The sequence below is a fragment of the Heteronotia binoei genome, chromosome 5 (assembly GCF_032191835.1).
Source record: "Heteronotia binoei isolate CCM8104 ecotype False Entrance Well chromosome 5, APGP_CSIRO_Hbin_v1, whole genome shotgun sequence".
Lineage (NCBI taxonomy): Eukaryota > Metazoa > Chordata > Lepidosauria > Squamata > Gekkonidae > Heteronotia > Heteronotia binoei.
The window spans coordinates 172,950,861-172,977,111 of NC_083227.1; the positions used below are offsets into that span (position 1 = coordinate 172,950,861).

The 26,251-nt window shown below is 41.9% G+C and overlaps 1 protein-coding gene across 1 annotated transcript in view; it reads left to right on the plus strand.

Annotated features, from left to right (window-relative positions):
• Window positions 1-26,251, plus strand: part of DNAH9 (dynein axonemal heavy chain 9) — a 636,923-nt gene that overhangs the window by 559,617 nt on the left and 51,055 nt on the right. The window contains exons 66-68 of the mRNA XM_060238867.1: window positions 1,157-1,348; window positions 3,542-3,712; window positions 12,225-12,407. Of these exons, the coding sequence (XP_060094850.1) occupies window positions 1,157-1,348; window positions 3,542-3,712; window positions 12,225-12,407 (546 nt within the window). The remainder of the gene's footprint in view (window positions 1-1,156; window positions 1,349-3,541; window positions 3,713-12,224; window positions 12,408-26,251) is intronic.

Consider the following 26,251-nt stretch of genomic DNA (forward strand, 5'->3'; position numbering starts at 1 on the left):
GCGCATTCCCCTTATCCTCAGCACGGTGCCCTGTTCCCTCTCGACCCTCATGCTCCCTGGCAGGAATGGGGCTGCCGTGTTCAGAGTGGGGCTCATCTAATACGTCCCCGAGAGTCTTCTTCGAGTGCCTAACTGATTGTCTCTGCTTCTCCAGGTCAGTCAACTCAGCCTCAAGGTTACGAACTCGTTCCCTGAGGACCAGGAGCTCCTTGCATCGAGCACACACCCAAGACTTCTGTCCTGTGGGTAGATAGTCATACATGTGACACTCAGTGCAAAACACTGGAAATCCCCCACCCCCCTGCTGGCATTCTACCTTCATGATAACTTTTTAAAAAACATACAGTCCCTTTAAATCCTGTTTGTTTTTGTGGCTCCCCTTCTGGAGGGTCTACTTACCTTATTGGGAACATAAGGAAATAGGAATCTGCGTTCCTGGTCCTTACAGAGCCCCCAGGCTAAGAGCCACAGGCCAAGAGCCCTTTAGCTCTCGCCCTGGCAAGGCGCAGCTTAATAATGCAAAGAGGGTGGGGAACACAGCCACTCCTAATCAATCGGCAACTATCACCTTCAGCCCACTCAAACCAAACAAACAGCAGTTCCCCAGCAACCACAAACTCAGAATTTTCAGCAATCATACTATCACACAAACTCAGAAATTCTCAGTAACTTCCCCAGCTGCTCAGAAAGCCAAACTTGTAGCACTTCTTCTCTGCTCTCTCTCAGAGCTCTCTGAAATGTGCTAAGCCTCTGGCAAGGTGCAGCTTAATAATGCAAAGAGGGTAGGGAACACAGCCACTCCTAATCAATCAGCAACAATCACCTTCAGCCCACTCAAACCTAACAGCAGTTCCCCAGCAACCAGAAACTCAGAATTTTCAGCAGTCACACAAACTCAGAAATTCTCAGCAACTTCCCCAGCTGCTTAGAAAGCCAAACCTCATTCTAATAGCACTTCTTCTCTGCTCTCTCTCAGAGCTCTCTGAAATATTGTAGAATCATACTTGTGTTTTATCTTTGAAAGTATTTTATACAAAATAAGGTCAGACTGTATTGTGCTTTTATCTTTCTTTTCCTCTTATTTCTACCCCCCACCTTTTTCTGATACTAATAAAACTAAAAAGTAACACCTCTCCTAATCTGCTATTGTTTTTAGGTACCCTATGATGACTTGCGGTACCTTTTTGGAGAGATCATGTATGGAGGACATATCACAGATGACTGGGACAGGCGTCTCTGTAAGACCTACCTGGAGGAATTCATCAAGCCTGAAATGATGGAAGGAGAATTCTCACTGGCTCCAGGATTTCTCCTCCCAGGGAACATAGACTACAATGGCTATCACCTGGTAATACTCTTGTTGCCATTTTGTTCATCCTGCTTATTTTCATTTTTAGCATTATAACTAAAAATGCAGATTTCCAGGTCATATTTGTTACTATTTTCTGGTGAGTGGTTCCCAGTTTAAAGATAATATGACAGTTTTAGTTCATTCCTGCATGAGTAGGAAAGGTGTTCCTTAGACTAGAGTTTTTTTACCTTAGAGACTAGACTATTTGTTCCTTAGACTAGAGCAGGCCTAATAGAAAATTATATCTGTTTGGTCAAAAGGTACTTTCAAACACCTTGCTGATGACAGAGGTGTTCATTAGTCTTACCATTATATATTGGTTTTTATTAATACTTTGTTTATATATCAACTATGTGCGTGTGTGTCTGGGAGCATCTTTTAATCTGTTAACTGGTTATTTATTTATTTATTTTTGCTGATTTCTAGTCTGCCCTTTCCCAGGTCAGGCTCAGGGCAGATTACAACATCATTAAAATCACATCATAAAACAATTAAATTTAAACAGTTAGACCATTACAATAAATTAAAATAAGGCAGTGTCAGTTTACAGATATGTACATCCTTCACAGGTTGAAGACAGGATGCAGTCAGTGCAGGGAGGCCAATTAGGTGGTGTGAGGATGCCCCCCTGCCTCAGCCAAAAGCCTGGCGGAACAGTTCTGTTTTACAGGGCCTCCAGAATAGCAATAAATCCGGAAGGGCCCGTATCTCCTTGGGGAGCTGATTCCACCAGGTTGGGGCCAGGGCTGAAAAGACCCTGGCCCTGGTCAAGGTAAGCTGGACATCCTTTGGGCCAGGGATGGTCAGAAGATGTTGATTGGCCGATCGTAGAGGCCTCCGGGGCTCGTATGGGAAGAGGCAGTTCTGTAGGTATGTAGGTCCCAGGCCACGTAAGGCTTTAAAAGTTAATACTAAAACCTTGAAATGGATCCGGTACTCAATTGGTAGCCAGTGCAGGCTGCGCAACAATGGTCGACTGCTGGCCCGTACAGGTAGTTCAGTCAGCAATCATGCTGCTGCATTCTGCACTTTCTGGAGTTTTCGGATCAGTCCCAAGGGTAAGCCTGCATAGAGCGAGTTACAGTAATCCAACCTGGAAGTGACTGTTGCATGGATTGCTGTGGCTAGGTCCTGGGGCGCTAGTAGGCGCTAGTTACTTGACCTGCAGAAGATGGAAAAAGGCAGGCCATGCAACTGCTGTGACCTAGGCCTCCTTCGAAAGGGTGGCATCCAGCATCACTCCCAAACTCCTCACCTTCTGAGCTGGCACGAGAGGCGCACCATACAGGGTGGGAACTTGGATACCTATTATTAGCTCACCATGGCTCAGACACAGGACCTCTGTCTTCGCTGGATTAAGCTTCAGCCAGCTCAACTGTAACGAACCAGCCACTGTTTCCAATGCCCTGGTCAAATGACTTGGGGCGGAGTCCAGTCAGCTGTCCATCAACAGATAGAGCTGGGTGTCATCTGCATACTGGTGACAGCCCAGCCCAAAACCTCTGGCAATCTGGGCAAGGGGGCGCATATAGATGTTGAATATCACTGGCGAGAGAATAGCTCCCTGTGGAACACCACATTCCAGTGGGCAACACTGCTTGCCAATTGCCACCCTTTGTCCCTGACAACAGAGAAAGGAGAAAAACTACTGTAAGGCTTTCCCCTGAACTCCAATGTCAGCAAGGCGGCGGGTCATGAGATCGTAATCGACCATGTCAAACACTGCTGTAAGATCTAAGAGCAACAGCAGCGCTGACCCGCCTTGATCCAGATGCCTTCGAAGGTCATCCGTGAGGGCTACCAAAGCAATCTCTACCCCATGACCAGGACAGAAGCCAGACTGGAAGGGTTCATTTTCAGTTTGCAGGGAGGGGGTGGTATAAGGAGAATGTCAACAGCAATTTTTCTGAAAAAGGCAAACATACGAGACCACTCAGAGTATGGTATATTTTGTACTCAAGTGCTGCTGAAACTCATGCCAAATCAAGTCCAGAAAATGATCCCTCTCTGAAAAAAGGGCCAAGTACAGCAACTGCCAGTTTGGGCTTGGCTGGTGTTGCCGATCATTATCTCAATACACGTCAGTTCCATCTTTGGTTTCTTAACAGCTCTGAAACCTGCATCCCCTCTGACATAATTGTGTGCGGTGTCTGTTATCTTATTGAGTGTAGATTTGCTTTTCCTGCCCAGTATATAGATGATGCCTTGCCTGCTGAGTCTCCATACCTTTATGGCCTCCACCCCAATGCAGAAATTGACTTCTTGACCCAAACGTCAGAAAAGTTGTTCCGTACCCTCTTGGAGCTGCAGCCTCGGAACACCAGCTTAGGAGAAGGTGCAGGGACCACCTGGGAAGAGAAGGTGAGTGAGGGGATCACACGGGAGCCTTTAACACTACATAGTCAGAAGACAGCACTACTGAGCTGTAATCAGAGTTGTACAAGGTTCTAGAGGTCTGTATTCTAGTAACATAGTTATCACCTTATGTGGTCATTGCAGGGCAAGTTTCAGAGTTCTGCTGTCTTTCAGTATGAATAATTATGCCACTGTATGGTAATTGTCATACAGAAAGGTCAACACAATACCTTTCTGTCATACAGAAAGGTCAATACAATTAATTGCATGTACAAGCTGGGATGCTGCTGAGCACAAACAGGACAATAGGAGGGCCACATACATATTTCTTTGAACACTTGGGCAGACTGCAACACTTCTCCAAGTTCCACTTCTATGGACAGATGAGGTCCCACAGGGCCTGGAACTTCCCAACTCCCTCTGCTGTTGCTCTGGCTGTTGAGTCAGAGGGGGGTGGGGGTTTAAGCCTTTAATTTGCAAGGCTCATCCTTGCCAGAGGCAGAAGTGACTCAGCTTCATTAGAGGAAGGTGCTTGGAGCTAGGACAAAACTGCTGGTAAGGTGAGTGTTGATTTGCTTTTCTAAAACTGCTGGGGAGCATTACCTAGGGTTGCTGTGGGACGGAACTGTGTGAGTGCTTGGTGCCTGCTGGAGAGGGATTTCTTTTCCAGGTTTAAAACAATTTTATTGGTAACATATGGTAGCAAATCTATATCTATATCTTACAACTTAAAAAAGGAAAGATTTACCTACCCCATATCTTACTTTTTCCTCCACCCCTCCCTCCATTACTTGACCCCCGCCAGTGTTATTTACTTAAAGAAAAACAAATATTAAAGGTACCTTTAACTATTAAAAAACCAAAAGTTATATTCTTGTTTTTAAAAAACTTAATCATTATCAAAGATTGTCCAATGTCCTCTTATTTTCCATTCTTTTTCTACGTATCTTCTGAACTTCTTCCACTCCATCTTAAAAACTTCTAAATCATAGTCTCTTAATATTCTTGTTAATTTGTCCATTTCACTCCATGACATGACTTTTATAATCCAATCCCATTTCTCTGGTATTTTTTCTTGCTTCCACAACTGCGCATACAATGTCCTAGCAGCTGAGAGCAAGTACCAGATTAAAGTTCTATCTTCTTTTGGAAATTTTTCCATTTGTAATCCCAACAGAAAAGTCTCTGCAACTTTGTTAAACTCATATCCCAAGATATTAGACATCTCTTGCTGAATCATCTGCCAAAACATTTTAGCTCTTTCACAAGTTGACCACATATGGTAGAAAGAACCTTCATGCTTTCTACATTTCCAACACCTGTCTGGCATCTTGTTATTCATCTTTGCTAATTTTTTAGGAAAATGAGTATTTCCTCATGAGTAGTCCCAAGTGGCAGTTGGTAGTAGAATTTACAAGGAAGTCAAGTTAAAGAAAATTTTGAAATGGATTGCAGCAGCATAGCTGGTGAGGGAGCAGAGGCAGTGATGTGTAAAGGGTGTGGGACGTTTGTATTTCTACATTCATCCATTTTATGCCATAACTTCTCATAATTATTTTTAAACAGATCAATGTTTTTCATTGTTATTTCCACCCCTAGGTACTTTACCTTGGAGGTGACTTCACAGCCCATTAGTCTTTGTAATTCTTGTTGTCTATTCATCTGCATATTCTTACACAGAATTTTAGATTTTTCTCTATTTATAGAAAGTCCCTCCAACTCCGCATACTCTTGTATTTTCGTTAACAACAAAGGTGTAACTTGTATGGGGTTTTCATTTATAAACATTATATCATCAGCAAATGCTCTATATTTGTAAGTACATCATTTTATTTGTAAGCCTTCTATATCTTTTTCTTCTTGAATCTGCATCAATAAAATTTCAAGAGTCATTATAAACAACAATGGTGAAAGCGGACAACCTTGTCTAGTACCTTTGCTAATTTTCATTTCTTCTGTGAGGTCTGCATTAACACACAGTCTTGCCCTTTGTTCAGAGTATATTGCTTTTATCATTCTTATAAAACTTTCTCTGCTGGAGAGGGATTTTTGATTGCTTTTGTGTAACTGTTGCTGAGTGAGGAGCAACAGTTACACAAAAGCAATCAGAAATCCCTCTCCAGCAGAGAAAGTTTTATAAGAATGATAAAAACAATATACTCTGAAGGCTCCTCCCTGCAAGAGGCATGAGCCAAAGGGCTCTTGGCCTGTGGCTCTTAGCCTAGGGTTCAAGAGAAGTGGGAGTTTCTTAAAAGCGAAATACTGAAAGCACAATCACAGAGAAATAAAAAAGACTCCTTTAGGAATTGGAAGGAGGGCCTTATAACCAAGGATGAATACAAACAAATCACCAGTGCTTGTAGAGAAAAAGTTAGGAAAGCTAAAGCTCAGTATGAGCCTAGGCAGGCCAAAGATGCTAAAAACAACAAAAAAGGTTCTTTTCTTGTTCAGAGTAAGAAAAAGATCAAGGACATGCTAGGGCCATTTCGAGGGCAGGAAAGTGTCAAGTCGGCAGGTTCAATAACGAGTCATTGTTGAAACAAAATAACTAGTTTATTGATACGGTCGTATTCAACAAGGCTAAGATTGGAAGACTAAGGATCATACAGTAGAATGCAATCATATAGGTACTCTTCAAAGGAATTCTTCAGGGAGGGGGGACTATGCAGGGCACTTTCACACATTGATGTTACCAATTCGTTCTCAGGCCTGCTTTGGCCTTGAGCGTCACCGGCTCCAGACTCCCCCTGAGCCAAGCCTGAGATGGTACAGATAAAGCTTTCACATATTCCCATTTCAAAGCAATACTACATAACAAAGAGGAGGAGGGGGGTAGGGAGAGTTTAAGCTAGCAGCAACTGAATACAGTTTGGCTTTTACCCAGGATGCTCTTTGCCTGAGCCAAAGTTAGATACAGACTTGACCAGAGTTTTACACAGACTTGACAGAAAGTGAAATTATGACAGGTAATGGGCAGAACTGCTCAATTCTTACTTTTCCTCAATCTTCTCTTCTGAGGGAAACAGTGCTCAAAATGGCAAAAACAGAACATATGAGGGTATGAAGTTCCAAACTAGGATCAGTATAGGGGTAGTATATAAATACCTCATTTCTTTAAATGAAACTAAGTCCTCAGGGCCAGATGAACTGCCTCCAAGGGTTCTAAAAGAGCTTGTGGATGTAATTTCTGAGCCTCTGGCTATTATTTTTGAGAATTCTTGGAGAACAGGAGAGGTGCCGGAAGATTGGAAGTGGGCAAATGTTGTCCCCATCTCCAAGAAGGGGAAAAGGAGGATCCGGGTAGCTACCGACCCATCAGCTTGACGTCTATACCTGGAAAAGTTTAGAACAAATCATCAAACAGTCATTTAGTTTGGTCATCAATCAATCATAAATGGAACATTTAGAAAGGATGGATGAGATTATTAAGAGCCAGTTTGGTTTTGTTAAGTCGGTGGATTCAATACCTTTGCTATGCAGGTTTGACCAGAGTTAAAGCAGACTTGACATACTGCCCCCCCAGGCCCCCTCCACAGCCCAAGGCAGTGGGAGAGGCTGGTTGGTCTTAGAGTCTCGGACTTCTTGGATTGAAATGCTCTGTTTCTCTCTCTGAGTTGGGAGGGATCCTGGTGATTGAGGACAACTCGAAAAACCGGGGTCTCGACGGAGCAGGCTGCAATGAAATACAGGGTGTATTTTACCAAGGGCAGGTGGCAGGTCCAACTCTACAGTCACTGGATTAATCACCCATTTGATTCTGAAGGCCCCCAGGAATTTATAGGCTAACTTCCTGGAAGGTTGTGATAGAGGTAGGTTCTTGGTTGACAGAAACACAGAGTCCTCTACTTTGAAATCCCAAGCGGGGGCATGGGATTTGTCATAGTATTTTTTATAAGTTTCCTTTGCAGCCTCCAGGTTCTCTTGGATGGTTGGCCAGCTCCGGCTCGGCCCCTGCCACCATTGTTCAAATGCTGAGGGGGTTCCCTGGCTTTCCCCTCCCGGCAGTAAGGGGATGGGCTTCATACCCGAACACCAAGAAAAGGGGGAGGCCTTGGTGGAACTATGCACACTATTGTTGTAGCCATATTCAGCAAAGGGGAGGAGGTCAGCCCAGTCGGACTGGCGCTGATTAATGAAACATCTTAGGTATTGCTCTAGCACCCCGTTCACCCTCTCCGTCTGTCCGTCCGTCTGGGGGTGGTAGGCTGAGCTCAAACCCTGCTCCATCCCCACCAGCTTGCAGAACTCCCGCCAGAAGGTGGCAACGAACTGCGACCTGCGGTCGCTAATGACCTTGTCCGGGAACGAGTGTAGTTTTACCATGTGATCAAAGAACAGGGCCGCTAATTTCTTTGCCATGGACAGTTGGGCACACGGGATGAAGTGGGCTTGCTTTGAGAACGTGTCGACCACCACTAGTATTACTGTTTTCCCTCGGGAGGGGGGTAATTCCACTATGAAGTCCATGGACACTACCGACCATGGCCGTTTGGCCGTTTCTATTGGGTGCAGGAGTCCTGGAGGCTTCCCCCCCCCTCGCTTAGCCATGATACACACTGGGCAGCTGATCACGAACTCCAACACGTCCTTCCTTAGGGACGGCCACCAGAATTGCCGATTGACTAGGTGTAGGGTTTTTATGTGTAGGGTTTTTACGGCTGGGGGCAACTGGAGGCGAGGTGGCCTGGGTCCCCACACCGGAAGCATTGGCGGGGTCCCACCGGCACCGCCGCCGCTGGCCTCTTGGCTTTCTGGGCCTCGGTTTTCCCCGGAGCAGCTTTCGGCTGGCTCTTGCCCGACTGGTGCTGGCGTTGCATCGCCACCCGCTTCAGGTTGGTCTCGACCTCCCCTGCCAGTTGGATCCAACCCACCAGGGTATCTGGACGGGCCTGGGTGAGTGCCCGGTCCAGGATGCTAGCGTTGAGCCGCCGGGTGAAGTGCTCAATCTTCATCAACTCGCTCCAGCCCCGGACCTTGGCCGCATTCACCTGGAACTCAGCCGCGTACTCGCAGATGGATCGGGCCCCCTGTTGCATATTGTGGAGGGCCGCCAGTGCACGGGCCTCCTGAAGGGGGTCTTCATACTGGGTCAGCAGGGCCTGCAGGAAGGTGTGCACATAGTCCAGATCAGGGCTCATCGCTTCACACAGGCTCACGTACCATCATTTGGCCGCCCCCCTCAACTTCGAGCCCAGGTAGTCCACCCTGCTGAACTCGTCAAGGAAGGAGTTCCCCCAGTAGTACATATAGATGTTTGCTTGGATGGCAAAGTAGTTCACCTCCTCTGGATCCCCGTCGAAGGTGGCATCCAGCTCGCGCCCTCTCCCTGCATCGCGCGGGGCCGGAGGGATAGTGGGAGCTGCGCCTCTTGCAGGGGCTGCCGCTTGTGCCAGCTGGCTCGGGCGGCCTCGGGTCATCGGTTGGACCAGTGGTGGTCTCCGGGACCCGGTCACCCCCAGTGCTCTCCCCAGTTGAGCCGTTAGGGTCTGCATCTCATCCTTCAGGCTCCACGTCACTCCGTCGACCTCCCGGCGCACCATCGAATGGAACATCTGGTAGTCCTCATCGTGCATGTCTTTCGGCCTCGGATCCCCTCCGCCGGCTTCCATGCACTCGGCACCCTCTCTCTCGTTCTCTGGCACTTGGACGACAATGATGCTGTCCACTTCCCCTGGCTCGATGGTGCCTGGGTTGGTGGCCTCTGTTTCGGCCATTCGGACCCTCCGGGTGTGGCGGGTCATGATGGCTTCCCGGCGGATTGGGGCCTCATCCGCGGTTGGTACTGCCGGGGCGTAATCACCAACTGGAACTGTGGAGGGGACGCCAGGGTTCTCCTGGAGTCGAGGATGTGCCATGGCGTCTCTGTCTCCCCCTCTTCGTTGGGAAGCTCTCCGTTGTCCGGAATCTTTTCTGCCATCAGGTTTTAAAGTTGCCAGAAAGGTTGAGCTTCGAAGGGGAGTCTTTCAAAATGTCAAGTCGGTGGATTCAATAACGAGGCTTTGTTGAAACAAAGTTGATAGTTTATTGATATCATAGTTCTCGACTAGCTATTAGCCACAGTGTATGTGTGTATATAAAAATTTTTTTGCCACTGTGTGACACAGAGTGTTAGACTTGACGGGCCGTTGGCCTGATCCAACATGGCTTCTCTTATGTTCTTATGACTACAAGGAGATTGAAAGACTAAAGATCATACAGTAGAATGCAATCATATAAGGTACACTTCAAAGGTATTCTTGAGGGAGGGGTACTATGCAGGGCACATGCACACATTGATGTTACAATTTCGTTCTCAGTCCTGCTTCGGCCTTGAGCGTCTCCTCCTCCGATGCCCGGCCTGAGAAGGCTCTATAATCTCTTTCACATATTCCCATTTCAAAGCACAGCTGCATAACAAAGGAAAGGAGGGGGGTGAGGAAAGTTCAAGCTAGCAGCATTGGCATACAGTATGGCTTTACCCAGGACGCTTCTCTCCTGAACCAAAGATTGAGTGCAGGCTTGACCAGAGTTAAAGCAGACTTGACAGGTTTTCTCAAGAACAAGTCATGTCAGACTAACCTGATCTCTTTAGAGCGATTCCTCAGTGGAACAGGCTTCCTCGGGAGGTGGTGGGCTCTCCTTCCTTGGGTTTTTTTTAAACAGAAGCCAGATGGCCATCTGACAGCAATGAAGATCCTGTGAATTTAGGGGGAGGTATTTGTGAATTTCCTCCATTGTGCAGGGGGTTGGATTAGATGACCCTGTAGGTCCCTTCCAATCATCCTGCCCAGGGCTTTAATCAGATCCCAGGGCTCTTTTCTCCCCCTCCCTCTTCCTGTCCTCAGCTTTTGAAGCTCCAAGGCTGACATAGTTTCCTGCTCTTTCTGTTCCCTGCCTGTTCTGCCCTGTCTTTGCAGGCTACAGCCCAGACAAAGCTGCAAGGAAAACATGGAATGGACTCTCCATCAAAGCTGCAGGGTGAATGTGAAGTAAATTTTCGATTAAGGTCTCTGTGCCCAGATAGATAAGGCCCAGGGACCTTCATGGAAGATCCATTCCATATTTTTCTTGCAACTTTGTCTGTGCTGCAATGTGTTTCAAGTTTCTATATAGGAGTTGTACAAATAAAGGATTGATGCTTTCAGCCCGCTTGTCTCTGCTCAATGGACCTGACCTAGTGAGTATTCTAACCTGGGACCCTACAGGCAAAGGGGAATATTATACTGGAGAACAATTGTCAATCTGAGTAGAATGGGGCGGGGGGGAGAAGTTTGCAATGCCATTTCATTGTTTTCACATGCTTAGAACATTTTTTTTTCCGTTTCTGCTGTGATCCTTGTGCTTTTTCTTGATGTTTTATTTTTAAAATTGCATTGCAAAATCCCACTATTGCCCCCACCTTTCCATTTTAAACAATATATTGCAAGAGTTTTAAGCATGTTTGTATTTTTAGTTAAAATAATATCTTTAAATGTGTTTATCTGTGTCCTTTTAAAAGTTTATATCTCTGCTACCTCACATTACATTTTATGACGCACATGGCTCGGCCTCACGAAGTCCCATTTGTGTCAGATCTGGCTCTCCTAACAAAAGAGTTTGACACCCCTGCACTAGATGACCCTGGAGGTCACTTCCAACACTATGACTGATTTCACACTCACCTTACTCCACCCTCACATCTGTCTTCTCTTTGCGGTGTCCTCACGATTTCCGACTATTTGCACTGGGGCTGCAGCAAACATGGTTTTCACACAGCAAACAGAAATTGCTAAAAACCAGTTTCCATTTGCTGTGCAAAAACTGCAATGTTTGCTACGGCCTTGACACAAATAGTGGGAAATTGGGAGGACGCTGCGCCGAGAAGACGAACGTGAGGGTGGAGTAAGGTGAGTGTGAAATCAGCCTATGATTCTATGATTCTGTGGCTGGGAAGTTCAGAATTCCGAGATCACACCTGTCAACTGGTCCTAGGGATATACTAGGAGAAAGTGTATCATGTAGCTGGGCACCAACTGAGGACATCTTCTAAGGTGCAAAGATCACCATATTTCCACATTTAAGTGCCAGGGAATCTGGAGACTGATGATGTTTTCATGTCTTATTTGGGCTGAGATAGTTTATCTCAAAATTCCATTTAAAATAATTTCCTGCATTTTTCGATAACATATGAATAAAATTGTTCATAAACTGTGCAATATTCTGTTTGATTTAACTTTTATAACATCCATCTCACTGAAGTAGCCCAAACTTACAATGAGGCACAGGGGAGAATGAGAAGAAAAGGAAGGAGTGAGCTCCTGTATAATGTGTAGCCATTTCTAAATCATCTCTATAAAAAGAGCCAGTTCGACAGCTTGTAGGTATTTAGGTATTAATAATCCTTTTGGTAGGTTGATTTAGAAGAGCCTGACTTGGCTCAGGTCATCTGTATTCTGCCAGACATGAGTATCTCTCCCACTGCAACCATGACTAATGGATTCTCTCTACTGGCTCCTGCAAGTAGCCCTTAGAAACTGTATTGTCTCCTTTTGCCATGTAGGTGAAAGTACTGCTAGATGATATCCTGGAGAAGCTGACTGATGAGTTTAACATTCCAGAGCTGATGGCCAAGGTGGAAGAGAGGACACCATACATTGTTGTTGCATTCCAGGAGTGTGAGCGAATGAATCTCCTGACAAGTGAGATCCGACGTTCGCTGAGGGAGCTAGACTTGGGGCTAAAGGTAGGGGGCTGTTTGTTATGTAAGTGTGAAGATTTTTATCTACAGTTTATTGGAATAGGGGATGCATCCTAGTTGTGGATCATGAACTGCCAGTAGTCAGTCAGTTTATTTATATGGCACCAAGCCAACAAAAAGCCTAATAATTAGACAAATATAAATATCGAATGGCAAAATTATCAGTGGTTAAAACAGGATAGTAAAATTAATAAAATTATCAATAAAATCAAGAGATATATGCCTTTCTAATACAAAGACAAGCATTGCAAAACTTAGCTACCTGTTTTGTGATATTCTGATTGGCATCTGAGAGGCGATAGATTATCTAAAAGCAGCAAATATGTTAGGCTTTGAGGTTGAGAATTGACATTGAGCCATTTGTTAAGTGAGGACAAGGTTACTTTGGCTTCAAGGCCTGTCTCCAGTCTGAGCTTAGCATTTGAGACGCATCTTGGTAACTGAAGTGCTACCCTTAGGAATTTCGATTGAATATGTTCCAGTGGGCAGAAGCAATGGGGTGGAGGTCCCAAAAAGGTACCATAGAGCAGCTGGAGAATCACTTTTGCCTGAAACAACTTTAATGAAGCAGGTATAAAATGAGCCCCTCTAGTGCGCAGAAATTTTAGGACAGTATTTGCTGATCTTTTACCTTGTGTTGCTGCATAGTTACTATGGGCAATCCTTGCTCATGAAGCTTGGATCACCATACCTAGGTATTTAAAGGTGTGCACTTGCTCAATAGGGTGTCTTTTCTTTTGTCTTTTCCCAAAAGCCATTATTTTAGTTTTAGAGTAATTTACTTCCAAAACATTTTCCTTACAGAAGTTGGCAAATTTAGGGAGTGCACATCTCAAATCTATTGGGGTCCTAGCCAAAATCACCACATCATCAGCATATAGCAGAATAGAAATATGGCAGTGGTGTAGTTTAGGAGGATGCAGATCAGGGAAGGGAACTGACAACATCATTTATATAATAATTAAATAAAAAGGGGCAAGTAAACATCCCTGTCAAACTCCCTTGTTGACATTTATAGAGTCTGAGAGACATTCATTGATATTATATCTGACTTTTGAGTATTTTCATGGAGTGTTCTAATGAGCAATAGGAGTCTTTTATCTATAGATGATGATTCTAGTTTAGCCCAGAGCCGAGATCTTTATATAGAATCAAAAGCGATCTTTAGGTCTATAAAAGTGACAAATAATGAGACTGGGCCACTTGCAGCATATTTCTCAATGAGGTGCTGTAAAACAATACAATGATCTAAAGTAGATCTCTGCTTTCTGAAACCTGCTTGCTCTGTGGCAATCCTATCTCCCTGAGTTAGCCAAGAAATAAATTTCTCTAACAAATATCTGGAATATAACTTACTGCATATATTTAGCAGGCTGATAGGTTGATAGCTCACTGGGTCATCTCTCCTCCCTTTATTTTTAAAAACAGGCACCACTATAGCAGTTCTCCATTCTGAAGGAATTTGGCCTGAATATTCTATATATGTGAAGAGGGATGCTAAAAAAGGTGCCCACCACTTAATATTTTCTTTAAAAAACTCGGGAGGGATGCCATCTGAACCAGGAGCTTTACCCTTTTTTAGAAGAGCTATATGAGATTTAATTTCCTGAGGTGAGACAGGAGGCCACTCAAGGAGTTTGCAAAGTCAAAAGTAGTAGCCAAAACTGATAAAAGAAGGACTCCCAGGACTCAGGCGTGATTAATGGATCATCAAGAAAATGCGGGAATTGTCTCTTATCTGTAATTAACCTCCAAAATTCAGTTTGATTTTTCTGCTTAACTACAGTAATTAGTTCACACCAGAGATGCTTAGTGTAACTTTTTGCCATCTCAGCAATTAACAGTTTGTAAGCTTTCTTATGAACCACTATCTCTTGTTTAGCTATCATGTTGGAATTATCGTTTGCTCCTTTAAATGCATGGTAGGCAGATATAAGCACTTTTTTAGCAGCTGAGCATTCGGCATCAAACCAAGGTTTAGAAAAGGAATGCATTTTATGTGAGGTGGAGTAGGAGCCCTTTATAATATCTCCCAGCTGTTCCACCAGATTCTCATATATGGATAGAGGATCATTACATGAAATAGAACTTAATTTGTCAGGAGTAAGAGCATAAGGGTCTCTCTTATCAATTACCTGCTTTAATTTAGCTTGTAGCTGGACAAACCATCTCACTCTATGTATTGGCTGAGGTGTCAACTCAGTTGAATTCAAAAGAAAACCATGAGAAGAATCAGTACTTGGGAGGTTAACACAGGAAATTAAGGGAAAATGGTCACTTTCTAAATAGGGAAGCCACTTAAAACTTATTATAAAAGCTGAGCACAAATTATCATATAGTTGATGGTGCTGGCTTTTTTTGGCCTGCCAAAAAAGTAAATCCAGCTGGATGATCTCCTGGAAAGGTACCATTTAACATACAAAACCCCAGTTTTAAAATTAATTTGGCTAAGCAGAGGCCTGAAATGTTTGAAATGGTATCTTTAAACAATCTAGGTAGAGGAAAGTTCCTATATGGATCAACCAGGTCATTTGGACTTTCTATATATGGGACACTAAGGGTGGAATTGTCAGGACCCAGACGAGCATTAAAATCGCCCATTAAAAAAAAAACAGCTTCAGGATGGACTGCCCTCAGTAAGCCTATATACATTTCTAAAGACTCCCATGTCTCCAAAATGTCAGATTTTTTGGAAAGTGGCAGTAAATAGACATTGATTATTATTAAACTAAAAGATCAACATGACAAAACCACTGACATAGCTATATTTTTAAGAGAGGGCTGTTCTATACAGTTCTAAGCAATGCCATGACTAAAATTGCTAGGCCTCCTTTTAATCTACCAGGGCCTTCACCTTTAACTGCTTTCATATTAAAAGAGTTATATCCCTGTAAAATGATATCTTTATCTGTCCAGGTCTCTTGGAGGGCTAGAATATCAAAAGATTGTTGAAAAAAAGGGGTATCAGCGGCAGTGGATAAGCATTGACTCCAACCAGCAACATTCCATGAAAGGGTTTTCAGAGGGATACCCCACTTAGGTGTTGAGGCTCTTATAGGTAGTCGATTCCTAGGTGTTGTCCCAGCATCCAGGACATAATTTAAGGACTTCTCCATTTATTGGGAGGTCCCTTGCATGTCCTTAATCCCCATGCCAGTATCCATCACATCAGGGCAGACTCCTCCAGAGTCTCCAAAACATGATTGAGTACAGCAGGTTCCACATATGGGATCTTGTTATTTTCCTCTACTAATAAAGTAGAGGACTTATTGTTTAGCTCCATAAATGTAGAGGCATTAGGTGGCAACAATTTGGCGCAAGCTGATGATGATGGATTGTTGGTCTCCACTTGGTTCTGTTTTGGGAGTATCCGATCTTCCAGCATAGAGGAAGAAGGTGGTGATAATCCTTTTTGTGGGTAAGGAGCAGATAATTTCTTAGAGGGAGGGGATATCTTCCTGTCATTTCTCTCAATCACAAATCTCCCCTTATCCTCATTTATGTTAGTTAATGACCAAGTCTCCGACTGTAGAATGGTTTTTTTGGGGTATTAGCAAAGGTTTTGACTCCTGTTCTTCAAATACTCTAATTGGAACAATTTGAAGAGAAGCAAGACATTTTCTCATTCTGAGAAGCATGAAAGGAATAATTGAGTTCTTGAAGGATCATAATAAACATTTCTCTTTTGCAGTAGGGGGAAGGAATTCCATCTGTGCGTGATCAGTATCATCCTTGTCAACCTTAAGTAAAGCACCAAGGGATCTTTTGATAACAGTCCAGTTCTCCCATTTGGCAAAATTCACTGCGATCTTAGCTATTTTAAGAGCTATCTTATTATTCCTTAATACTCTCCCAAGGGCACTTGGCACCGATGTCTTTTCTGTCTTTTCTGAAGGGACTTCGTAATGCTGGTAGGTGTGCATTTTCCTCTCAGTAGCCATGCCATAAGATTGATTGACTAATGATTTCTTAAGCAGATATTCCATCTTCTGTAGCTTATCTTCAGTTCTAAGTTCTCATATATTTTAATCATTGTTTCTGCTGTCATAAGCATTGGTCTCCTATAAGTCTGACTTTTTCAGCCTTTGATAGACCATTTCCTGGTTCATTAGTCAAGGAGGACCCTGGGATGGGGCAAACCTCATCTTCAGAGACTATCAACTCACTCAAAGGGTTTAAGGGAGTCTGAACTTGCTCCAGCTGGTGCGAAGAAAAATCCAGGAACTGTGGTGTGCTTTGACTAGCAAGATGGCTAATTTGTTTGCTGAGCATGGAATGAGTTGGTGAGTTACACAGTCAAGGTCATTAGCTAAAAGATCATTCATTTTCAATTGCTTTAACACTTTAGGCAAAGGAGAGTTTGCGGGATCTTGTTGTAAGCTGCCTCTGCAGCGTTTCCTGTTTCTGTGCATAGTGAGTAATCCCTTTAGTCCACTGCTCTTCCCTCTTTTTCTAAAAAGGAGAGCTGGAGGTTGTCTTCAAAACTTTAGTCTCAGTCAGTATTCACAAAACTCAGCACAGCAACAACTGCGCAACATCAGCTTATCTCTTCTAAGGTAGAACAATAAAGATAAGATGGCTGGAGTTATTGAAGGCACAGTAGTTCAAAATGAGTTAGTATTTTAAGACTTCAGAACGAATGTAAAATAATAACAGGGAAGTGCAGCCGCCTGTTATCTCTTGTAACAATTGGATTAACAAACTTTTAGGCATCTATTTGTTAAGTTTAAAAGCTTGAGCCATAACCTTGAGTCATTCCGAAGATAGACTGAAACCTGGAAGTCAAACTGCCAGTAGAAAAACAAAGCAGGAGTCAAGTACACCTCTAACACCAACCAAGTTTTATTCAGAACATAAGCTTTCATGTGCTCTCTAAGCACACTTCATCAGATGAGGGAATCAGGAATTGTGGGCTGAAATACATGCAGTTTGTTGATTAAGAGAGCAAACTGGCTGTGATCACATGGTGAAACAGTGTGGCTTGGCCATTCGGTCTGGATAGCCATAAAAGGTAATAAAGTTTCTTGCCAGTTGGTGTTTTTTGCAATTAAAAAAGGACATGCATTTCCTAGTTGTAATCCACCTCGTTTACTTATCAACATCAATCTATACATTATAAACATCATTCTAGTCTGCCATTAGAAAACAAGAATACATAAAATGAATTAAGTATATGTAATGAGATAAATAGCCAATATCCCTTATTTGTGTATGTCAATATAAAACATTATTCTGATACACAATTCTAAAAGAGAAATACTTTGGAATACTGTGGATGTATAGCTATACTCACTGAGAGTGGGTTTAGCGACTTCCTGTTTGGCTGGAAGACAGTCTGCAGCTCCCTAACAGAGGGGGATTTTATTGTCACTGTTCAGGGTATTAAAGACCCCTGATAAGGTCTATGCTCATTAACCCTAGGCAAGGGTTAACCCAAGACGACTTATCTTCCTTTAATGCTGTTGATATCGAACGGGAAGAGTCAGGAAGCTGACTCCTTCATTTCTTGATGTCCGGCAATGGAAATTGTCAACCATCGTCTGCAGTGACTCTAAAGTGACTTCGGTCACTTAAGGCTGTCGGAATCCAAGCACTCTAGAAGGACTGATTTTAATTGCAAGAAAATAACAGCCGAGGGAGTTGAGAACATCTAAAAGGTACACTTATCATTCTTATCTTCACTCTGAGAGACTTTGAATATAGTTTAAACACTGAGTGGATTAACAACAGACGAAGGCAAAGCATAATTGAATGGAAAAAAAAAACTTTTACCTTGTTAAGCTGAGCTCTGTGGCTTTGGAAGTGAACAACAGCAAAAAATAAAAAAAAACCTTCAAGATAAGAGTGAAAATTGGCAGTCGGAGGCTGGTGACGCAGAAGAAAGAAAAGAGAGTTGCCGTGTATATATGCCCATAAATTGCAGAACCTTGAATGAACTGAGCTGAGTGGGGGCATAGTTGGATAAGAATTCAGCTTGTGAAAATTGAACGCCGTAAAAATAATTGCCTTCAAAGATATCTGGAGTAAAGACATATTATTTTGGATTTTTGTGGTTGCGGTTTCTTCATGCAGCTCAAAAAACTGCGAGATTAGACACGAGATCAGTCTAAGCTGTGACAGGAAGTGAAACTAAAAGGGGCTGGACAATAAATCAGAGCCTATAAGGATAACAAGAGCTGTGACACCCGACCTTTGAACTAGGAAGGAATTGAGTCCAAGATTCAGACCAAGAAAGACGAAGAGAGACCTCTCTAGGCTGGAACTGTACCATAGAGAAATAACGATTGCCATTTTAAAAGGGAGAAAAACTGTCAAAATTGTTAAAATTCAATATCTTTGCTCAGGAAGAAGGGAGAAAAACGAAACTAGTCTCATCTGAAAGAACTGGCTCTAAGCTATTGGATTGGATGCCAAACTTTATGTGGGGATTTTTTTAAGGTTTGGTGATTTTTTATATGTCAGTAGAAAGAATAACACGTGCAAGGGCCCAATCATTTGACAAGATGCAGTCTCAATTTGACGCTCTGGAGGCAAAAATGTTAAAAGCTATGGACAAATTGCATTTGGCAATAAAAAAAGATATTAAAAAAGAAGTTGGAGACCTTAGGAAGGAGATAGAGAGTTTTAAGGAAGAGACTCAAAATAAAGTGAAAGAGGTAGAGATGAAAGTGGATACACAGGCCTCTGCCTTGCTAAAAATCCAAGAAAAGGTCATAATACACGACTGTAAGTTGCTGGAGTCACAAGTGCGTCTAAGAGGGGTACCTGAAAAAGAAGAGACAGATTTAAAAGGCTATATGGTGGATATCATCACTGAGTACATAGAAGAAGACCCTGACAGATTTAAGAGTATGTTGGAGGGTGCCTATAGAGTCAACTCAGTTTATGCGAAAAATAAAGGCCTGCCAAGAGACATCGTCATAAGATTAAGATCAAAAGAGGTGGCAGAGAAAATCTTGAGGAAAGGGTACCAAAAAGCCTGGGCAATAGAAGGGAGCAGAGTTAAAATAATGAAAGAGCTACCAAGAGAAGTGATCAGCGATAGGAAAAAGTACAAGAAGCTAACCGATCAGTTGCGTGCAGAGGGCACAAGATATAGATGGATAATACCAGAGGGTCTTGGATTTGAACAAAATGGCAAAAGGATTACAATAAGATGCGAACAAGAGATGCATAGCTTTTTTGAAGAAAATAAAGAACCAACATCATAATGGAGTACAAATTACTATCTTGGAATATAAATGGACTAAATTCACCACAGAAAAGAAGGAGAACATTTCATTGGATTAAAAAGCAAAAATGTAATATAATTTGTTTACAGGAAGTTCATATACAACGCAAGGACAGTAAATTTTTGTGGAATAGAAATTTGGGGTTGGAATTTTTTTCACTAGCAGAGCAAAAGAAAAGAGGGGTGGTTTTTTACATTAAAGAACAACTTGACCCAAAATTAATCTTTAAAGATAAAGAAGGAAGATATATTGCTGTTGAGGTGATGATAGAGGCGAAAAAAACGTTACTACTAGGACTTTATGCACCCAATGGAGCGAAAGACAAATTCTTTAAAGACATAAATCGACAAATGGACGAAGAGACCTATGACCAGGTATTGATGATGGGCGATTTTAATGGGACAATACAAAATAACCTTGACAGATCAAGTCCAAAGAAGAATGATAAAGAAGGGAAGCTGCCCAATTCTTTCTTTGAGTTGATTAAACAGGAAAATCTAGAAGACATTTGGAGAAAGTTCAACCCTGAGGTAAGAGACTATACATTTTTCTCAGCAAGGCATAATTCTTTTTCCAGAATTGACATGTTGTGGGGTTCCCAAGGCTTGGGCCTCATAACAAAAAAAATTGAGATTCTTCCAAAGGTTTGGGCGGACCATAATCCAATATGCTGGTCCACAAAATTGCAAAGAAAATCAAGAAGATGGAGAATTAATGAGGATTTACTACAAAATAAAGACACTGTGTCATTTTTAGAAAAGGAGACTGCAGCATTCTTCCAAATAAATGAAACGGATGATATGGAGTATCAAACAGTATGGGACACTTATAAAGCAGTAATGAGGGGTATATTAATTACATTGAATAATAAAGACAAAAGAGCAAGAGAAGAAAGGCTGTCAGCACTGCAAAATGAAATAAATAAAAAAGAAAAGGACTTAAAAAAAAGACCAGGGAAGAAAAAATTAATAAAAGAAATTACGATATTACAATCCCAAGTTAAACATTTGCTGAATAAAGAACTAGAATGGAATTTAAAAAATTTGAAACAGAAATCGTTTGAAAGTGCAAACAAACCTGGTAAATACCTGGCCTGGCAATTAAAAAGAAAGAAAATAAGACTATAAATAAAATCATGGCAAATGGGAAAACAGTAGTGGATCAAGAAGGAATTAAAAGAGAATTCTTTAAATACTATGCAAATTTATTCAAGGGTGTGAACGTAAGTAAAGAAAAAGTGGAAGAGTATCTACGAAACATCCAGGTGGCACCTTTGACGGAATATATGAAAAAGATATTAAATGACCCAATAGAGAAAATTGAAATAGAAGCAGCAATAAAAGCAATGCAAGAGGGTAAAGCTCCAGGGCCAGATGGATTTACATCAAAATTTTACAAATCTCTTAAGGATGAATTAACACCCAAACTGTTGAAGTTGTTAAACACGATAAGAGAAGAAGGGAAAATCCCAAAGACCTGGAGGGAAGCTGTAATCTCTTTGATTCCTAAAGAAGATAAAGATAGCACAAACGTGAAAAATTATAGACCAATCTCATTGTTGAATAATGACTATAAGATCTATACAAGAATCTTAGCAGAGCGACTGAAACAATACCTGACCAACTTTATAAACAAAGACCAAGCGGGATTTCTTCCTAAAAGACAAATAAGGGACAATGTAAGAGCTGTTATTAATGTCGTGGAATATTATGAAAAGCACCCGGAAAAAGAAATGGCCTTATTTTTTGTTGACGCAGAGAAAGCCTTTGACAACTTAAATTGGGACTTTATGTTTGCGGTAATGGAAAAAATTAATTTAGGAGAACAATTTATAAAAATGACAAGAGCAATATACTCAGATCAGCATGCAAAATTGTGTATAAATGCAGACCTTACCAAAGAATTGAAAGTGAGTAAAGGAACAAGGCAAGGATGCCCGCTATCACCATTGTTGTTTATAATGACTCTTGAAATTCTGTTACAACAAATTCAAAAAGATGAAAAAATAGAAGGTCTAAAAATTAGAAGATTCTTTTATAAATACAAAGCTTTTGCAGACGATATAGTGTTCATAATGGAGAATCCGGTTCAAGTGTCACCACTGCTGTTAGCTAAGATAAAAGAGTACGGAGAACTAGCAGGATTATACATAAATAAGGAGAAATCGAAATTCCTCTGTAAAAACATGCAACCAAATAAAACAAAAGAACTACAAAAGGTGACAGGTTGTGAAGTTACAACCAAAGTTAGGTACCTTGGAATAGAGATAACAACGAAGAACATTGATTTATTCAAAAACAATTATGAAAAACTGTGGTGTAAGATGGACAAAGATTTGATGAAATGGAATTAACTCAACTTGTCCTTACTGGGCAGGATAGCTGCAATCAAAATGAATATTTTGCCAAGGATAATGTATTTGTTTCAAACCATCCCGATTGTAAAAGAAGCAAAACAATTCAACAAATGGCAAAGGAAAATTTCTGATTTCATTTGGGCCAGAAAGAAACCAAGGATAAAGATGAAGAACCTAACGGATGCCAAAGAGAGAGGAGGTTTTCAACTTCCCGATCTAAGACTATATCACGATGCAGTTTGTTTGACATGGATAAAAGATTGGATAATGCTGTTAGACAAAAAACCTTTGTGGTTAGAAGCTCACGGAAACAGATTCGGCTGGCATGCATACATGTACTATGGGAAGAATAAAATGGATGGTTTTTTCTCTCACCACTATGTTAGAAATACATTACTAAATACTTGGATAAAATACAAGAAATACGGAGACGAGAGAAAACCACTATGGATAGTGCCAGCAGAAGTAATAAAAATAACAGCTGATTCTGAAGAAAAAAGAGAAATGTCATACAACCAACTGCTTAAGATTCAAGGAGACAAAATTGAATTAAAAACCTCAGAAGAGTTAAATAACAATTATGACTGGTTTCAAATGCAACAAATTAAAAGTTTGATGGAAAATGACATAAAATCAGCGGGAATTAGACGAGAACAAACAGAACTGGAAAGGGTCCTGTTAGGTGACAATGAAAAATTGATATCAAAAGTATATAAGTTATTATTGAAATGGTCTACAGAAGAAGAAGTAGTAAAGTCTCAAATGGTCAAATGGGCAATTAATGTGAATAGAGAAATACAAATGGAAACATGGGAGCACCTCTGGAAGAACTCAATGAAGATATCAACTTGTCAAAGCATTAAGGAGAACTGTTTTAAAATGATGTATAGGTGGTATATGACTCCGAAAAAATTGGCTAAGATAAGTAAGAAAATGTCGGATAGATGTTGGAAATGTAAAAAACATGAAGGTTCTTTCTTCCATATGTGGTGGACATGTGAAAAAGCGAAAGAATTCTGGAAGATGATACAACAAGAAATCACCAAAATTTTGGGCTATGATTTTAAGAAAATTGCAGAGACGTTTTTACTTGGATTACAATTAGAAAAATACCCAAAAGAAGACAGGACTTTAATTTGGTACCTGTTATCAGCTGCTAGGACTTTGTACGCGCAGCTTTGGAAGCAAGAAAAAATACCAGAGAAATGGGAATGGACCATGAAAGTTTTATCGTGGTGTGAAATGGACAAATTAACCAGAACACTAAGAGACTATGATCTAGAGATATTCAAAAGGGAGTGGAGAAAATTTAAAGGATATATGGAGAAAACTTGGAAAGTAAAGAAATATTGGACAATTTTTTAGTTGTAAGAATATATATATGGAACTTTGTGCAGTCAGAAGTGCCTTTAGTATGGATTTGAATTTATAACCTCGGGGAAGTCAACATTGGAGGGAGGGGGGATGGAAATGTCATATGGGTTAATGTGAAAAAAGAAAAAAAAATTAAGAAATAGAAAAGCTTTGTAACCATATGCTACCAATAAATTGTTTAAAACTCACTGAGAGTGGGTTTAGCATATGTAATGAGATAAAAAAACCAATATCCCTGTTCAGTCCTGGGGAGGTTTCATAATAATTTGTAATTCAGCAGTTTCTCTCTCCAATCTAAATAGATCCAAGTAGTCAGCTGTGTTGGTCTGAAGTAGTAGTAGAAAATAGAAGTCAAGTTGCACCCTTAAGACCAACTTAGTTTTATTCAGAACATAAGCTTTCATGTACTCTCTAACCAGACTTCATCAGATGAGGACTCTGGTACAGTGAGCAAAGCCACACGTAGCTGGTAGTCAGTGTTTGCATTCCGGATTCCTCATCTGATGAAGTTTGCTTAGAGAGTACACGAAAGCTTACATTCTGAATAAAACTAAGTTGGTCTTAAAGGTGCAACTTGACTCCTATTTTGTTCTCCAATCTGTTATTGAAGTTCCTTTTAAGTAAAACAGCTACCTTGAAGACGTCTCTGAATTCATGGCTTCTTGCCCTATTTGCTTAATGGCTAAGAAAAGGAGAGGAAAGCCCCCCGGGTTATTGAAACCTTTAGAAACAGCCACACGTCCTTGGTCTGTAGTGTCAATGGATTTCATAGTCGAACTACCAGCCTCGCAAGGGAAGACCGTAATTCTGGTAGTAGTGGACACCTTTTCCAAATAGACGCCCTTCATTCCTTGTGCGCAACTGCCAACAGCTAAGAGACTAGCTTATTTGTTTTTCCACCATATTGTGAAACTCCACTCCTTCTCTGATAAGATCATTAGTGACAGAGGCCCACAATTCATTGCCAACTTCTGGCGGGAGTTTTGCAAACTGATGGGTATAGAACAGGGGTTGAGCTCAGTTTACCATCCACAGACGGACAGACAGACGGAAAAGGGAATGCAGTTTTAGAACAATATTTACGATGTATTTGGAATCAAGTGGTGCACCTTCAAACATCTCTTCTGGAAAGATATTTTCAACCTCAAATGGTGCAGTCCAATGATCTGATGCCACCGATACCCCCTTCACAATAGGGAGGTTTGGCTCCATTGTTTGGCTTAAGTTCTATACCTCAGACCAAGAAAGACAAGAACAAGCAATCCTTGGGTTCAATCCTCACCGATCTGAAGAGCAAACATTTGAAACAACTGAAACCAATACAAAGATCTACCAACATGCATGTCCCACCATTACTCTTCTTGGGATTCACCTTCTCTACTCCAGTTGCTTGAGAATATCTGTCTGGGAGCTCTATGTCAGCCACAATCCCCTCGCAAGTTCCAAGGGATGCTGCCACAGTAGAGGATGCTGCCTTGCACCAATAAACCCAGTTGACAACTTCACTGCCACACAAAACATAATCTGACCATGGCCTGGCTGTGGCAAACCTGGATGCTAACTATCAAGCCCTGCCACAAAGAGCATGAGGAGAGTTGGCCAAGCACACCAACCATGTTGGTTCTGGGTTTCTCACCCAGATGGCAGCTTCCCTGTCACAGAGCACACTGTCTGACCATGCCAACTCTCCAGCCCTGCCACAAAGAGCATGAGGAGATTTGGTCAAGCATACCAACCATGCCAGTTCTGGGTTTCTCACCCAGATGCCAGCTTCCCTGCCACAGAACACACTGTCTGACCATGCCAACTCAGTCTCCAGCCCTGCCACCAACAACACAAGTCTCAAACAAAAAAAGCAGTGGACCACACCTAGTTCCACATCTGTATCTGACACTGACTGACATGCAAAGCAAGAAGTATTTAGAATTACCTTGCGCAATGGACGGTTCACTGGACTAGCTCTTTGGCATTACCCAGGGTGCACCACAAGGAGGCGAGCCAGAGTCACACCTCAAATGAGAAAGATCTTTGGGAGGGCCTCAGATTGTGAGAGGAAGGGAACCATTCCTTCTCTCAGCTCAGCAGCAACACACCAGATATCACTGTCCCAATTAGAGGAACCTCAGTCTAGGTGTGGCTGCTGGCTGCCTGCCATCATCATCATAATTGAACCTACATAATTGTAGGATTTAAGGATGACTGAATACTTTAAAGCTTATGCCACTAACTTTGCTGCAAAACGTTTTCAAGATATTTTGCAGTTTCAAATGGTTATCTTCCAGCAATAATAAGGGTTGGGCTGCAGGTAGGTTCTGTAGGGTGGATTGTTCTATGAAAAACAATTATAGCCTGAGGAAAGTCAACATAAAAACAGCACAGTGAAGCATTGACAGAAAATTAGTGTCAGGCTCTGTTCATTTATGATATTAAGAAATGCTGTTACTCATTATACTCAATGCTGCATAGAAATGCTAACTAACATAGAAGCTGGGAACAACCAGGAGGGAGGGGGGAAGAGTAGAGGCCGCTTCCCATGAATATCAAAGGTTGCCAAGATCCCTTTGAAGCATACAGTATGTGCCAAATTCTCACCTCCTCTCCAGAGGCCCAAGGACATTGCCTCTGGGAATTGTAACCACCAACGGACAAGATAAGGGGGGGAAGCATTGGGAAAAGTCTCACATGCAAAACAAGCTTTTGTTTTGGGAATCGGGGTAGAAACTATTGCTTTGATGTAGAAAGATAAATGCCAATAGTTCGAGCTGATCTCCATTAGTTCCAATACCTGCCTTGCTGGAGTAACTCTTGAAGTATCCAATAAAGACAACTTTATTTCAAAATACTAAGTCTGCTTACTTGTGATCCTT